Source organism: Aquila chrysaetos, chromosome 15, assembly GCF_900496995.4.
Source record: "Aquila chrysaetos chrysaetos chromosome 15, bAquChr1.4, whole genome shotgun sequence".
Lineage (NCBI taxonomy): Eukaryota > Metazoa > Chordata > Aves > Accipitriformes > Accipitridae > Aquila > Aquila chrysaetos.
Genome location: NC_044018.1, coordinates 30,566,674 through 30,581,245, shown reverse-complemented (window position 1 = coordinate 30,581,245; position 14,572 = coordinate 30,566,674). Strand labels below are relative to the sequence as shown.

General features: G+C 63.9%; 2 protein-coding genes across 7 annotated transcripts; one reads left to right on the top strand and one right to left on the bottom strand.

The window, feature by feature from the left end:
- Positions 1-24: 24 nt before the first annotated feature.
- On the bottom strand, positions 25-1,636 carry IL23A (interleukin 23 subunit alpha). Of its 2 annotated transcripts, none has more exons than XM_030038018.2 (4): positions 1,061-1,636; positions 830-928; positions 431-556; positions 25-294 (listed from the first exon to the last, which is right to left on the bottom strand). In XM_030038018.2, exons 1-4 carry the CDS (start codon positions 1,244-1,246, stop codon positions 148-150), a joined length of 558 nt encoding a protein of 185 aa, XP_029893878.1. In that variant the 5' UTR covers positions 1,247-1,636; the 3' UTR covers positions 25-147. The 2 variants fall into 2 exon arrangements, with proteins under 2 accessions (XP_029893878.1, XP_029893879.1); XM_030038019.2 differs by having other exon boundaries at positions 25-291.
- A 1,083-nt stretch (positions 1,637-2,719) lies between these two features.
- Positions 2,720-14,359, top strand: PAN2 (poly(A) specific ribonuclease subunit PAN2). 5 transcript variants are annotated; one of them, XM_030037999.1, is made up of 26 exons: positions 2,720-2,848; positions 3,621-3,921; positions 4,453-4,622; positions 4,817-4,937; positions 5,031-5,108; positions 5,267-5,534; positions 5,776-6,118; positions 6,664-6,760; positions 7,351-7,470; positions 7,644-7,763; positions 7,837-7,965; positions 8,143-8,342; positions 8,764-8,927; positions 9,250-9,356; positions 9,843-9,941; positions 10,437-10,513; positions 11,041-11,182; positions 11,450-11,587; positions 12,286-12,345; positions 12,490-12,580; positions 12,659-12,816; positions 12,941-13,084; positions 13,291-13,470; positions 13,603-13,696; positions 13,785-13,982; positions 14,068-14,359. In XM_030037999.1, the coding sequence occupies exons 2-26, from the start codon at positions 3,640-3,642 to the stop codon at positions 14,100-14,102; spliced, it is 3,615 nt and encodes a 1,204-aa protein (XP_029893859.1). In that variant the 5' UTR covers positions 2,720-2,848; positions 3,621-3,639; the 3' UTR covers positions 14,103-14,359. The 5 variants fall into 5 exon arrangements, with proteins under 5 accessions (XP_029893859.1, XP_029893856.1, XP_029893855.1 ...); XM_030037996.2 differs by lacking the exon at positions 2,720-2,848 and adding an exon at positions 3,002-3,117 and having other exon boundaries at positions 8,767-8,927; XM_030037995.2 differs by lacking the exon at positions 2,720-2,848 and adding an exon at positions 3,004-3,117.
- The last annotated feature ends 213 nt before the right edge of the window (positions 14,360-14,572 follow it).

Here is a 14,572-nt window from a genome sequence, read left to right as displayed (position 1 = left end):
GCGCTGTAGACGGGGAGCCGCTCATCTCCTTCAGACCTTTATTAGAAATCTATAAATACCCGAGATAAATAGGGAGCATCACACATAAATAGCCCCTTGGGGCGGAGGGGAATAAATAGTCGGTGGGGGGCCGCGGCCGGGCCAGTCTCAGCGGGGGCTGGCGCTGTGGGTGAAGATGCGGCTGATGACGGTAGCGAAGGACTGGAGCCGCTGGAGCGCCAGTCGCTGCAGCAGCGGGTGGGCCCAGGCTTCACTGGGGGCCATGGTGTGCCTGGGGAGGCGGCCGTGCTCCTGCTGCAGGGAGAGTGGGGTTGGGGGCCCAAAGCTGCTGCCGCAGCCGATGGGCGCCTGCTTCCCTGGCTGCAGTGGGGCAACAGGCTCCTTGGGGGCTGCCACCCCCTCCCGCCCCCCCTCCCCCCCAGCCACTCACCTGGACGAGGCCCAGCAGCTGGTCCAGTGCGGACTCCAGCCAGGGCAGGGGGCGGGTGGTGAAGATGTCGGAGCCCAGCAGGTCCCGGTAGTGCTGCAGCCCCTGGAGGATCCGCCGCAGGCAGCGCTGTGGGGAGCGGGGCCTGAGCCGGGGGACTGGGGACCCCCACCACACATCCCCCAGAACCCTGGGACCCCCAGGCACCCCTGGGTACCCCCCAGCACTCCTGGGAATCCCAAGAGCATCCCTCAGCATCCCTGGGACACCCGGGCACCCCCCAGCACCCCTGGGAACCCCAGGCACATCCCTCAGCATCCCTGAACCCTCCCTTAGGCATATCCCCCAGGCACCCCCCGGCTCCCCTGCCGCAGCCCCCCAGCACCCCGCGGCTCCCAGTACCGTGTTGTTGGTGTCCAGCGTGGAGGGGTCGCAGGCGTCGCTGCAGCGGATCCGGGGGGGCCAGTTCTTGGGGTCCTCCTCACTCAGGTGTGTCTCCTCCTGGCAGCAGGGGTGTCAGCAGGGTCCCCATGTGTCGTCCCCCCCCGGCACCCCGCATCCTCGGGGCACCCCTCCTGCCGGGATGCCCTGCACCCTCTGGCCCCCGCAGACCCCCGAGCCTCCTGCACTCACCAGGACCTGGTGCGGCTCCTTGAGGGTCGCCATCCGCTGCAACAGCTCCCGGGAGATGTTCTTGCAGGCTGCCCAGTCGGTGCGGGGGCCCGGGACCGGGGTCGTGACCGGGGCCGGGGCCGCGGGCGGCAGCAGCAGCAGCAGCGGGAGGCAGAGGCAGAGGTGGAGACGGTGGAGCGGGGCCATGGCCGGTCGGTGCCGCCACCGGCGCCGGCACCGGGCTCTTATGGGGTGGCGGCAGGTGGGGAATCCCCGGGGCAGGTGGCACCCGCCCCCCGTTACTGCGAAATCGCCGCCTCCCTCGAAAGCAGAACCGATACCGGGCCGGGGTCCCCGGGCTGCGCCCCGCCGCGCCCGGCCCCGCGCCCCGCCGGGGACGGGACGGGACGGGCAGGAAAACCCGGGGCAGTTCCTGGCGGCTCCGCGCCCGGGGCCACCGCGGCGGCAGCGGCACGGGCCGGATCGGGACCCCCGCGCCCGCCCCGGGACCCCCCGCCCGGTGCACCTGGGCCGCCCCGCCGAGGGCACCGGGGGGCCCGGGCGGGGCGGGAACCCCCGGAACCGGGCGGTGTCGTCGTCCCCTCGGTGTCCCCTCGTCGTCCCCTCGGTGTCCCCTCGGTGTCCCCTCGGTGTGTACCCCGGTGTGTCCCCCAGTGTCCCCCGTCTCCCCCCCCCCGCGGTGTCCCTCGGCGGCACCGGGAAATCAGCCGGGGCGGCCCCGGCGCGGCAGCCGGCGGCTCCTCGGGGCCGCGGTGCCCCGGCGGGGATTCCCCCGGCCGTGCCCCCCGCCACCCCCGGGACCCCCGCAGGTCCCGGCAGCCCCGGTCCTCGCCGGGCCGTGCTGCCCGCGGCGCCGCAATCGCGGCGGCCCCGACGGGGCGGCTCCGGCGCTTCCCGCTCCCGCTCGGCGGGGCTGCCCCCGGCCTTCCTCGGGCCCGCGGGCGCGCACCCGCTCCGGGGGGCGAGGGGGGGCGGTCCCCCCCGGCCCTCCCCTCCCCGCCCGTGGCGCCGTGTCCCCCGTGGGTTTGGGATGGGGAGGCCAGGGCGGGGGTCCCGGGGCGGGATCGGGTTCCTGGGGCTCAGCATCACGGCCCGGCCACGGTGCGTTGCCCTGGAGACCCCGCGGGACACGAATGGAGGGGGTTGGACTCCAGGGGAGAGCGTGCGACATTGTGGGGCATTTGGGGACGCTTTGGGATCCCGCAGGGTGGGGGGGGGCGGGGGATGCTGCTTAACACCAGTAGGTCCCCGTGGGAGCCCGTGGGACACGCTGGGATCCCGCGCGGTGCCAGGGGAGGCTGCGGGACGCCCGTGGGCTCGGCGGGACGCCGCGGGAGACCGGGGGATGGCGCGGGGCCGCAGGTGGCAGGCAGCGCCCGGGGGTCCGTGCGGTGTTGGGGGGATGGAGGGACCTGAGGGGGTCCCGGAGCGCTGCCCGACCATCCCCATTCCGGGGTCTCCCGGCCGCAGCCTCGCCCCGGGGACCGCGCCCCGACGCAGCCAATTTCAGTCTTTTTGTCCTCTCCGCCGCGCCGTCCTGCACACCACCCGCCGCGCCGCTTAGTCCCGCCTCGCTCAGGCGCTGATTGGCCGGCGTCCTCAGCTCCGCGCTGCTATTGGTCCGCCTCCTCCGGGGGCGGGCCTGTTTACCAGGCGGGAGCGCGGGGGGCGCAGTTGCCCATAGCGACGGCGGGAGGGGCGGTGGCGGCGGCCCCGGCCCGGCCGTGGCGGCGCAGCGGGACGAGCCCGGGACTGCGGCCCTGGCGGGGCTCTGCCCGCCGCTGCTCGGTAACGGCGGGCGCGGGGCGCTGTGGGTAACGGCCGCCGTCGCCCCGAGGCGCGGAGCACTGTGGGATGCTTGGCCGGAGCGCGGGGGGTTGTGGGCAGCGGCCCCGGGCTCGGTGCACGGTGCTGAGAGCGGCGGCCCCGCAGCGGCAGCGGCGGCGGCGGCGGCGGCGGCGGCTCGGGCCGGGCCTAGGCCCCCCCACCCGTGCCCTGCCCTGCCCCGCCCGGCCCCGCCGCCAACGGCTGCGGGTCTGCGGCAGCCGATACCACCGGTGGGTTCGGTGTCGGTCTGTGGAGATAAAGGAGCCGGGTGCGGAGCTGGCCCGGTGCCTCCCACGGGGGAGGCGGTGTGTGTGTGTGCGTGCACTCGGTGGGGGTCAGCTCGGGGTGGGGTGGTCAGCGGGAGCCTGGCCGGTGGCCTGAGCTCTGGCAGCAGCCAGCCCCGAGTGGGGGTCCGGCTCCTGGGGGAGGCTGCCCTGTGCACCGGGGCTGATCCCAGCACGGGAACGGGGCTGCCGCGGGCTCCTTTCCCCGGTGGCTCACGGCCATGACGGGGCTCTGAGTGTGTCCTGGGGAAGGGACTTTACAGGCCCTGCTGCCTGCGTGGGCTCGGTGCTGCCGGTGTCTCTGGCAGGAGCGCTGCACCTTACACTCACTGGAGATTCCAGCTGCCTTTTCCATCCCTCGGAGTCACCAGGCCTCTGCCGCTGATTCCAAGAATCGGAGGGCCCTGGTGTTTCTGACTGACCAACTTAGTTCCTTTTCTGTTTCAAAGGGAGACGCTGGTTTTCACCATGAATTTTGAAGGTCTCGACCCCTCCCTTGCTGAGTATGCTCCCCCCCTCCACGCTGCACTGGACCCTGTCCTGGACCCCCATCTCAACCCCAGCTTGCTGCAGAACGTGGAGCTGGATCCTGAGGGGGTGCCGTTAGAGGGTATCGCCGTGCCAGAGTCGGTGCACCTCATGGAGGGCATGTACAGCGAGCTGCACACTGCCGTCTCTGAAGTGGGGGTGCCCGTCTCTGTCTCCCATTTCGACCTGCATGAAGAAATGCTGTGGGTTGGGAACCACGGGGTAGGTGCCTGCTCCGGGAGCGGGGCAGGGAGGGTCACTGCCCGAGCCGGGCTGTCTGTGCTGCTCTCGCAGCCCGACACCTGCCTGCTGCGACCAGCTGGGGGCAAGCTGGCTGTGGGTGGAGAGCGGTTCAGTGTGGGGCCGAGCTGGAGGGTCCTGCTCAAACTGGGGTTGTGCTGCACCGGTGCAGAGCTTCTGCCCAGAGGTGGTTGATGCGTCTTGGAGCATGAGCCTCTTGGTGTTTCCCAAGTAACTTTACTGTCCTGATGTGTGGGGCTGCTGGAGCTTTCAGTTCATTACTTGTGTCTGCATGTATCTGCCTGAAAAGGAAAAACCTGAGCAGTCTTCCGCAGTTAGGGGCACACGGGGGGCAGGAAGCCCCCCCCCCCCCCGTAGGCTGACTGAGGCCAGAAGGCAGCCAATAGCTTGCCTCCGCCAGGGAGCTGGCACAGGGCAAAGCAGCATTTGCCTGTGTCACATCCAAGTGAGGCTGGGGCAGGTCTTGATGTGCCTGTCCCTGGCTGGTTTTAGGGCCATGCCACCTCTTTCTTCGGCCCGACGCTGGAGCGATACTCCTCCTTCCAAGTGAACAGCAGTGATGACATCCGCCAGATCCAGAGCCTGGAGAACGGTGTCCTTTTTCTGACCAAAACCAACCTGAAGTACATGTCCCGGGGGGGCCTCATCATTTTTGACTACCTGTGAGTGCCTTCCCCTGGCAGCAGGCAGGTTGTGCCGGGCCCATGTGCTGCCCCTGTGCTGGGGGAGATGGTCCCAGCCCCTCTGCTGGCTGTGTAAAGGCTAGATGTGGGAGAGGGTGAGGGCAGATCCTCCACCCCCTTCTCCACTGCCTCCCTGAGCTGGGCAGGAGTGTGAGGGCTGTCCTCTCCCACAGCATGGATGAGTCTGAGGACATGCACAGTCTCCTGCTGACAGACAGCAGCACACTGCTTGTTGGTGGGCTGCAGAACCACGTCATTGAGATAGACCTCAACACAGTCCAGGAGACTCAGAAGGTACGGCTGGGCTGGGGGCTGCTCCCTGCTGTGGGGAGGTGCTTTGTTCTTGGACTCAACCCTGCTCACCCCGCTCTTCTGCCTCCTTCCCAGTACACCGTGGAGGTTCCTGGCATCACCATCATGAGGCAATCAAACCGCTTCTTTTTCTGCGGGCACACCTCAGGGAAGGTAATGCCAGCCCCATCCTACCTGGCAGCCCTGCTGATGCTCGGCTTCTGTCTGCAGTACCCTGGAGTTGGTGTTGAGCTTTTCCCAGAGCTCAAGGGGCTCCTGAGTAGCCGGCAGCTGCCTGCGTGGCATCCAGCGCCTCCATCTTGCCCTCCCAGGTCTCCCTGCGCGATCTGCGCACGTTTGTGGTAGAGCACGAATTCGATGCGTACTCGGGCAGCTTGTCTGATTTTGATGTCCACGGGAACCTGCTGGTGACCTGTGGCTTCTCCAGCCGAATGAACGGCCTCGCCTGCGACCGCTTCCTGAAGGTGTATGACCTGCGCATGATGCGGGCCACCACCCCGCTGCAGGTCCACATCGACCCCTTCTTCCTCCGCTTCATCCCCACCTACACCTCCCGCCTGGCCATCATCTCCCAGACAGGTGGGCAAAGCTGCATCTCCTGCCTGGCCGGGCTCAGCTCCCCTGGCGAGAGAGGGGTGATGGTCCCAGCATCCCCCAGGCTCAGGGTCAGATTCCAGTGGGATAGAGTTGGCCGAGTGCTCTCGACCTGTGTCCAGCCAGTTCAAATGGCCGTGTAAGCAAGAGGCACGCTGGGTCACTGTGTGCTGGCTGCCCACATGCTCCCTGGTGCCACATTGCTCCGCGCTTCCCTCTCGCGCAGGTCAGTGCCAGTTCTGCGAGCCCACCGGCCTCGCCAACCCCGCTGACATCTTCCACGTGAACACCGTTGGGCCCCTGATCATGACCTTTGACGTCTCGGCCAGCAAGCAGGCACTGGCCTTCGGCGACTCGGAGGGGTGCGTCCACCTCTGGGCCGACTCTCCAGAGGTCACCTTCAATGCCTACTCCCGGGAGACCGACTTTGCCTTGCCCTGCATCGTGGACACGCTGCCCCACTTGGACTGGAACCAGGACCTTGTGCCACTCTCACTCATCCCTGTGCCACTGACCAGCGACACCCTGCTCTCCGACTGGCCCGCTGCCAACTCTGCCCCGGCACCCCGGTAATTTGCCAGTCTCTCCCAGCGAAAACCAGCATGGGAAAGCTGGCCCCAGCAGAGTTCCTCTCCTTCCCCGGGTCTTGGGAACAGGAAAGCAGCCCTGTTGGTCCCCCTGCTCCCCAACCTCGTGGCTGGTGCTGCCTTTCCTTGTCAAGTGCCCTGTGAAACGTAATATAAGCTCCCCATGGTGAAGCTTAACTGCTAAGGTGCAGTGACTTGGCAGGTCTGAAGATGGTAGAGTATGGTCAAACCTCTGTCTTCCTGGTGGGGAGATCCTGGTGGGATCCTGGCTGCATTCTGCCTGTGTGGAAACTCTTGTTTTTCCTTTGCTTGAGCTCTGTCCCAAAGACACCTGCGCTCAGCGCTGCTGCCATGTTCTGGTGTAGCCCAGGTGTTTTGTTGTGACAGAAAATGAATCTGGGGGAAGGACTGAGTGGGGGAAACCCTCATGACCTGCTGGTTGGGTCCCTGAGCGCACACCCAGCAAGGCCCTTGGTTAAATGACGCTGTCAAACAGAGCAGCCTCTGAGTCGTGGTGTGTTTTGCAGGCGAGCCCCTCCAGTAGATCCTGAAATTTTGCGCACTATGAAGAAAGTGGGGTTCATTGGCTATGCCCCAAACCCAAGGACCAAGCTCCGCAACCAGGTACCCGCTCTCAGAAGGGGATTGTGCGGGGTGTGGGGTACTTCGGCCAGCAGCGGATGTGTGCAGTTCGGGGAGGGATGGAGCTCTTGCTGCATGTTGAATGATCTCAGAGCTTTCTGCAGGGCTCGGGACAGGGGTGAGAGATTAAATTCTCTGGCTTGGGGTGTTGCAGGAGGCAGGTGTATAGTTTGGAGGTGACAGCAGTGTCAGTGGGTGAGCCAGCCAGGGAGGAGGGCTGGAGTCTCCCCCCTTGGGCCAGAATCCCAGTTCTATCGCTAACTCACTCTGTGGTAGGGAAGGTTTGAGCTGTCCGGTTTGGAGGTTTATGGCACGTCCCTCGCCCTTGGGAAAACACTGCTGTGTTTCGCCCTTGCCCGCAGCGCCACTGTAGTTTCCCCACAGTGATAAGTCCCTTGTAAGAAGGAAGGTGTGGAGGCCTAGTGCAGGTTAAGGGAGGGCCCCACTCCTTTCTGGTTTATTCCTTTGCTCATTCGGGGAGGCAGGAAAGCCCAGGAGTTGATAGTTTCAGCACGTGGTGCTTCTCTTCACCTCAGGGTTCAGCCGTTCTTCCCTTCTCTTACTCCTCGCAGATTCCCTATCGGTTAAAAGAGACAGACAACGAGTTTGACAGCTTCAGCCAAGTCCCCGAGTCCCCAATTGGGCGGGAAGAGGAGCCACACCTCTACATGGTGGCCAAGAAGTACAGAAAGGTAGTGGCCTTCCAGGGCACAGGGCTGGGAGGCCCCAGGCTGGACTTGTCTGGAGCGAAGGACCTGCCTGGGTCCAAGCACCTGCTCACGTCTCTGTGGGGAGCACCTAGGCGTTGCGCCGGTGTCCCATGCTGTGGGAAGGTGTCTGTTTAACACGTTGTGTCTCTGCTCAGGTCACGATCAAATACTCCAAGTTGGGGCTGGAAGACTTTGACTTCAAGCATTACAACAAGACGCTGTTTGCGGGCCTGGAGCCCCATATCCCCAATGCCTACTGCAACTGCATGATCCAGGTGGGAGATGCCCCAGCCCTGCCCAGGCCACTGTGGCCCCCAGGACCTCCCCTGACTGCTCCGTCTCTGCCAGGTGTTGTATTTCTTGGAGCCGGTCCGCTGCCTGGTCCAGAACCACCTGTGCCAGAAGGAGTTCTGCCTGGGCTGTGAGCTGGGCTTGCTCTTCCACATGCTGGACCTGTCCCGAGGAGACCCCTGCCAGGTCCGTGGTGAGCCCAGGCATGACGTGAGGCCAGCGGGCTGGGCTGCCTGGGAGGGTCAGAGAAATCACAGAGGAGCAGGAGCCGGGTGGTGCCGGGTCCTTGGGTGATGGCATCAGACAGCGTGGAAACTCCTGTCACTTGACCTCGGTGACATGCCGCTCTTGCCCCATCCCCAGGGAAGCAACTTTTTGCGGGCTTTCCGCACAATCCCAGAGGCTTCAGCGCTGGGGCTGATCCTGGCTGACTCGGACGAAGCCACAGGGAAGGTGAACCTGGGGCGGCTGATTCAGAGCTGGAACCGTTTCATCCTTACTCAGCTGCACCAGGAAACCCAGGAGCAGGAGGGACCGCAGGCATATCGGGGTGCTGGCAGCAGGTAAGTCCCTGGCCAGGGGACGGGACAGGGAGTAATCGAACCAGGGAGGGGGACTGGCTCCCAGGGGCCCCATCCATCGCTCAGGAAGGAGCTTTCTTGCCACTCATGTCTGCCCTGAGGGCTGCGTGGGAACATGTGGAGTTGCAAGCTACCCCTACAGCAGGGTTTGAACCCTGTGCTGAACTTCTGTCCCTTCTAAGCCTAGCCCTGCTGCTTGGCGGGTTGGGGCTGTGCAGAGGGCACCGGCTCTGGAAGCCCGATGGCTGGTTCCCCAAGAGCTGCCGGAATTTGGGTGCTGGCCCTGAATGGCCCTTGTGCAGCCCAAGATGTGTGGGTCCCAGTGCTCAGCCCACCGTACCAGCCAGCCCCGCTCTGCAGGGATTGCTGGGATCCTGCTAACCCTGGTGCTCTTTTTCTCCAGCAGCTTTGGGTCCTCAGGGGACTCGGTTATCGGGCAGCTGTTCAGCTGCGAGATGGAGAACTGCAGCATGTGTCGCTGTGGCAAGGAAACGGTCCGCGTGTCCTCCACGCTGCTCTTCACCCTCTCCTACCCTGAGAGCACTGGTAACAGGCAGGGGTGGGCAGGTGGGCAGGTCAGGGCCTGGCATGTTTAACACTGCTGCATTTCGGTGGCCAGGTGGGGTTTGTTATCCAGCCATGACTTTTCCAGGTGATAGACATCTGCAGCGAGGAGCTTCTGCAGTGGTCTGTCCTGGGCTGTGGCAGACCCAGCAGCCGAGGTCTAGTGGTGGGTTTCTAACCCGCCGAGCTTTTGGCTACAGAAAGGCAGATTTGGGGGTGGACCTTCTTGCTGGTGGTTGTGAGGAAAACCCCAGAGGTTTGGCTGAGCTAAATTGGTAAAGATTTGTGTGTTGGAAGGTGACATTATTCTCCTTTTTTCCTTCAGAAAAGCCAGTCAAAGATTATGAGTTTGCCCAAATTTTAAAGCGAAGCATTTGCTTGGAGCAGAACACGCAAGCCTGGTGTGAGAACTGTGAGAAGTACCAGCCCACGGTGAGCCCGGCAGCGGGGCGCGAGCATGTCACACTTCACAGGCTACGAGGGGGTGTGGGAGAAGGGTGTGAGCGCCCTGTGCCACTGGCTGAGTGGGGGCAGTTTCTCCATTAGTCAGTGGGGAACCTCCTGAGCGGATGCTGGAGATTCGGTTCCTGGCCTGGATGGCAAGCCGGCATGAATTGGGGTATTTCCTGGACTGTGTGAGCACTGGAATATGTCTCACAGGTCATGCGAATCCCAGCTGAATCCTCTCAGGGTAGGGGGCTGAGGGAAACCCCCCTCCAGGAGCTGAGCACACCTGCTCCCTCCCTCAGTTGTTCTTGCAGTACCCCCAGCTACCAGGAACCTGGCCAGGCGTGGGGAGGAAGCTCTGCAGGCAAAGGCGTTGGAGGAGGGAAGAGGGTAGCACGTGCCAAATCCGGTTTTGAGCCTCTCCAGGGCTCTTGGTGCTGCCCCGGCTTCCATCTCCTGCTCTCCCTGCAGGTCCAGACCCGGAACATCCGCTGCCTGCCGGACGTCCTGGTCATTAACTGTGAGGTGAACAGCTCCAAGGAGGCAGATTTCTGGAAGACACAGGCTGAGGTGGGGGAGACACTTTGGGGCAGAAGCAGGCTTGTTCTCCCTGGCACATGGGGTTTGCTGCGTGTCCAGTTCTGTGGAGGTGTTTTCACTCTGATCTCGCTGTCTCTAACAGTCTCTTGCTCTCCACCCGAGCATCACCCTACTTTGTTCACAGAGGACATGTTGGTATTTGGTCATGCTTGTAGCGTGAGCCGTGCATTTGGAATTGGAAAAGACAAGATCTCCTGCCATGACAAAGCTGACGGGACTGCAGTAGAGTCACTCTTTCATTTCCCCAGTCCCCCAGGACCTAGGAGCAGCAAGGCAGTGCCTGCTTCCCAGAGCACAAGCCCAGCAGAGAGCGGGCGGACAGTTGGGTTTCCCTTGCTGTCTTTTTCCCTCTCACCGACTTTAGAAGTCCCTGTCTTTTCCCCACTTCTGGCCTGGCTGTCACCCACGTGTTCCCAAGCCCAGCCTGTCACTCTGCGCTGACGCTTGCCTGTGTTTCGTTGCCAGTATGCCTTTCAGAGAGCCATGATGAAGAGAGGAGGCTTTGAGATCACCAAAGGCAAAGAAATCTCTCTTGGAGAGTGGTAGGTGACCGTTCCTGGGGTGGCGACTCTGAGCAGTGACGCCTTCTGGGTTGTTCTCTGGGCCTTGGAGAGCTCAGGGCCATTTCTCATCTGATAATTTGATAATCTACCTGTCTGAAGCTCCTCAAGGGCTCTGAACTGGAACAGTCTCGTTGCTGCTCTGAGACTGTGACCCTGTATGGGCGCTCTGCACAGCATCTCCTTCAGATACCCTTGTGATCCACCGTGTGACCCATTTTTGAGCCCCCAGCTCCCATTCCCCTTCCCTTTTCAGACTGACAAAAGACCAAGGACCATGTATCGGCCCTTTCTGGCCGACATTAACTGACCACCTTTCCCAGGGCCCTGCTCTAGGCAGCTGTGGGGAAGTGATGCAGCTCTGGCTTCCCCATCTGTCCTGGGGAAGGTTTAGGAATAGGCTGGCGAGTGTGGGTGGGTGGGGTGACGGGGTTCCTGCCCTGGAGAAGTTGGCCTGGACAACATCTCGTGACTCCCTCCAACTTGGCCTTCCATGATTCTCTGTGCAGGAAGGAGCTGGGGAACCCCGACACGGGGCATTCGTATCCTTCTGTGGAGGAACTGAAGAACATTTGGATCCCTCACGCCATCAAGATGAGGCTGACCAAGAGCAAGGAGCTAGATGTCTGCAACTGGAGTGAGAGTGATGAGGTAAAGGCTGACGAGATCCTTCTGGGGCTACGTGGTTTTGTGCACGTGGGGCTGTGGGAGCAGAACTGGTTCAGAACTGCTTTCTGCTGAGCATGTGTGGGCGAGAGATAACGACGCTGTCTCGGAGACACCTTGGGTGACCATGGAAACCTCTGGGCTGGTGGTGAGACAGCATGTCCGAGCTTTGGGGTTTGGGTTGGAGGCCAGGGAGCTGCCTGGCTGACAGCCGGGGCTCAGATGTTTCCCTGGGGCTGGTTCCTCCTGCAGCTGAGCCCGACCGATGACCCTGAGTCGGTCTATGTCTACGATCTAATGGCCACTGTTGTCCACATCCTGGATTCCCGCACAGGGGGCAGCCTGGTGGGGCACATCAAAGTGGGAGAGACCTACCACCAAAGGAAGGAGGTGAGAAGCCCCGCGGGATGGGTGCTCTCCTGCCCACAGCCATCGTACCCACAGGCTGCCAAGAGCAGCCCTGCTCCCCTGAAGTCCTGCCTTGCCGAGGGGTTCTCGCCCATGGCTAGCTCCGGGCTCGGGTTGTTTCACAGACGTGTTCCTGGGTCTCTTAGTCAAGTGTTGAGTGTTTGGCTGAATGCGCCATGCAGCCCTAAACAGCTAAGTGCTGCTCATGCACCTTACGGGGAGGGAAGGGCTGAAGAAGCACTCTTCCCACACTTACTCAGGCTGGTTCCTCCTGGTCACAGGCACGTTGCCAGCTTGTCCTTGTGCTTCCAGGTAAGGGCTGGGACGTCATCTCCTTTCCCGAGGAAAGGGGGCTGGGCTGGGCAGTCCTGTTGTATGGTGGAGATGCCCAAGCCAGGAGTTCCCAGAGTGTGTCAAGGCTGCATCCCTGTCTCTTATCTGTTGCATCTCCATGGGGTTGTGGTTACGAGTCGGGCAGGGACCATGCCTGTCCAGCCCGAGTGCTTCATGTATGCATTGTCACCACCCAGGCCAGCAGGGATTTCCCCACAGTGTCCCAGGAAGGGCGGGAGTTCCCACATGGCATGGTCACACCCCTCTTTCCCTGGTAATTGGGTAGAGGAGTCATTGCATTTGCCTGGGGGGGGCCCCTAAGGCAGTGCCTCTGCCTCTCCCCCCAGGGAGTCACACACCAGCAGTGGTATCTCTTCAACGACTTCCTCATTGAGCCTGTGGATAAGGTGAGCGCTCGGGCTGTGCCACTGGCCCTGTGTTGACGCAAGACCGTGGCTGTGGGGACCCTGTGGAGGGGGGGTTCCTGCTGCACGCAGGAGCACCCAGCCCCACACTGGGCTGCCCCTGCACTGTCCCCACCTTCCCTGCAGTGTGAGGCGGTGCAGTTTGACATGAGCTGGAAGGTGCCGGCTATCCTGTACTACGCCCGGCGCAACCTCAACGCCAAGTACAACCTCGTCAGTGAGTGTCTGGGGTGGAAGTGGCTGCGTGGCCAGCGGCGCTGGCTCGCAGCTGATTTCCCTTCCCCTTTTCCTGCAGTCAAGAACCCGATCGAAGCCAGCGTGCTGCTGGCGGAGGCCTCCTTGGCTCGCAAGCAGCGCAAGTGCCATGCCACCTTCATCCCCCTCATGTTGAACGAGATGCCGCAGGCAGGCGACCTGGTGGGGCTGGATGCCGAATTTGTCACGCTGAATGAGGTCAGGCCTCCCTGCGGCAGGGGAGGGGGTGCTGGGGTGCAGGGGCAGCCCCTCTGGGTGCGCCTGGTCCCCATGGGGACTGCAGGAGCTGTTGATCACCGAGCTCTCCTCTCACCCATTGCAGGAGGAGGCCGAGCTTCGCAGCGACGGGACCAAGTCCACCATCAAGCCCAGCCAGATGTCGGTGGCCAGGATCACGTGCGTGCGTGGCCAGGGCCCTAACGAGGGCGTCCCCTTCATTGACGACTATATCTCCACCCAAGAGCAGGTATGGGGCTCCTGCCTGGCCTCATGCAGCTCCCCAGCCCTGCAGGGAGGACATGGACCCGCTCTGCCTCCCACTCCACGGAGGGGCACCCGCAATAATGGCAGCACCCTCCCCGGGATGCTGGCAGGGGACTTGGGGAGGGGGCAGACCCCCACGGCTGTCCCTCAGCCCTCCCAGCCCACCTCCATGGGCCCTGGTCTCTGCAGGTAGTGGATTACCTGACCCAGTACTCAGGGATCAAGCCGGGGGACCTGGATGCCAAGATCTCCTCCAAGCACCTCACCACTCTCAAATCCACCTACCTGAAGCTGCGCTTCCTCATCGATGTGGGAGTCAAGTTTGTGGGCCACGGGCTGCAGAAGGACTTCCGTGTCATCAACCTGATGGTGACAGCACGGAGCCCCCCCTCCCTCAACCCGGGTGTGGGGGTCTCAGGGTGGGGCTGGGAGGCTGGTGGCAGCACTGGGCCTCGGCGGCCTCCCCCCCACCCTGGCAGCAGGACCCTCTCTGCGTTCCAGGTGCCCAAGGACCAGGTGATCGACACCGTCTACCTGTTCCACATCCCGAGGAAGAGGATGATTTCCCTGCGCTTCCTCGCCTGGTACTTCCTGGGTCAGTGGCCGAACCCTCGGATCCGGCAGGGGCAGGAGCGGAGGTCCCCGCCAGCCCCCCTCCTCCCTAACCAGGGCTTTCCCCCCAGACCTGAAGATCCAGGGGGAGACCCACGACAGCATCGAGGATGCGCGCACGGCGCTGCAGCTCTACCGCAAGTACCTGGAGCTGAGCCCGCAGGGTGCCGAGCCGGAGGACTTCCGCAAGGTGCTCAAGGGCCTCTACGAGAAGGGGCGCAAGATGGACTGGAAGGTGCCCGAGCCCGACACCCAGAGCAGCCCCAAGCGTAAGGCAACGCCACAGCCCCCCGTGCCCCCCCCCCCCCCCCCCGCCCCCCCCCCACCCCCCTCACCCCGCTTTGTCTCTGGCAGATGGGGCCGTGTACCCCCCCGTGCTGGCCCTGTGACCGGACCCCACGTCCCCCGGCGAGGAGCAGCCCCGGGATCCCCCCCCGCGGGAGGCGGAAACACGTGGAACTGGAACCAGCAGCGGGGACGGGGCTGTCCCCAACCCTGCCCGACCCCCCATCCCCTCCCCGGGCCTCCCCCGGGGCCCGGCGCCCCGGGCCTCCCTCTCCCTGCCGGTACCGGCAATCACTGCTCCTCTGCCCCCCCGCTCGCCCGCCGGCCCGGGCGCCCTCATAAAGCAGCCTCGGACACCCGCGCCGCCGTCTCCTCCTTGACTCCGGGGCCGCGGGCTTAGGGACCGGCACCGGGGACGCGGCACGGCGGAGCCGGACCCGGACCGGGCTGGGACTGGGACCGGGAACACGGCAGGAAGAAGCGGGGCCCCGAACGGGGCTGGGACCGGGGACACGGCACGGCGGAGCTGGACCCGGACCGGGGCCGGGACCAGGACCGGGGACACGGCAGGAAG

Excerpts from the sequence above, each read along its gene's own strand:
- PAN2 (XM_030037999.1), top strand. The coding sequence starts at position 3,640 with ATGAATTTTGAAGGTCTCGACCCCTCCCTTGCTGAGTATGCTCCCCCC. Across the intron at positions 11,588-12,285 it reads CCTACCACCAAAGGAAGGAG|GGAGTCACACACCAGCAGTG; the intron begins GTGAGAAGCCCC and ends CTCTCCCCCCAG. Across the intron at positions 13,471-13,602 it reads TCCGTGTCATCAACCTGATG|GTGCCCAAGGACCAGGTGAT; the intron begins GTGACAGCACGG and ends TCTGCGTTCCAG.
- IL23A (XM_030038018.2), bottom strand. The coding sequence starts at position 1,246 with ATGGCCCCGCTCCACCGTCTCCACCTCTGCCTCTGCCTCCCGCTGCTG. Across the intron at positions 929-1,060 it reads AGGAGCCGCACCAGGTCCTG|GAGGAGACACACCTGAGTGA; the intron begins GTGAGTGCAGGA and ends CCCTGCTGCCAG. Across the intron at positions 557-829 it reads CGCTGGACACCAACAACACG|CGCTGCCTGCGGCGGATCCT; the intron begins GTACTGGGAGCC and ends CGCTCCCCACAG.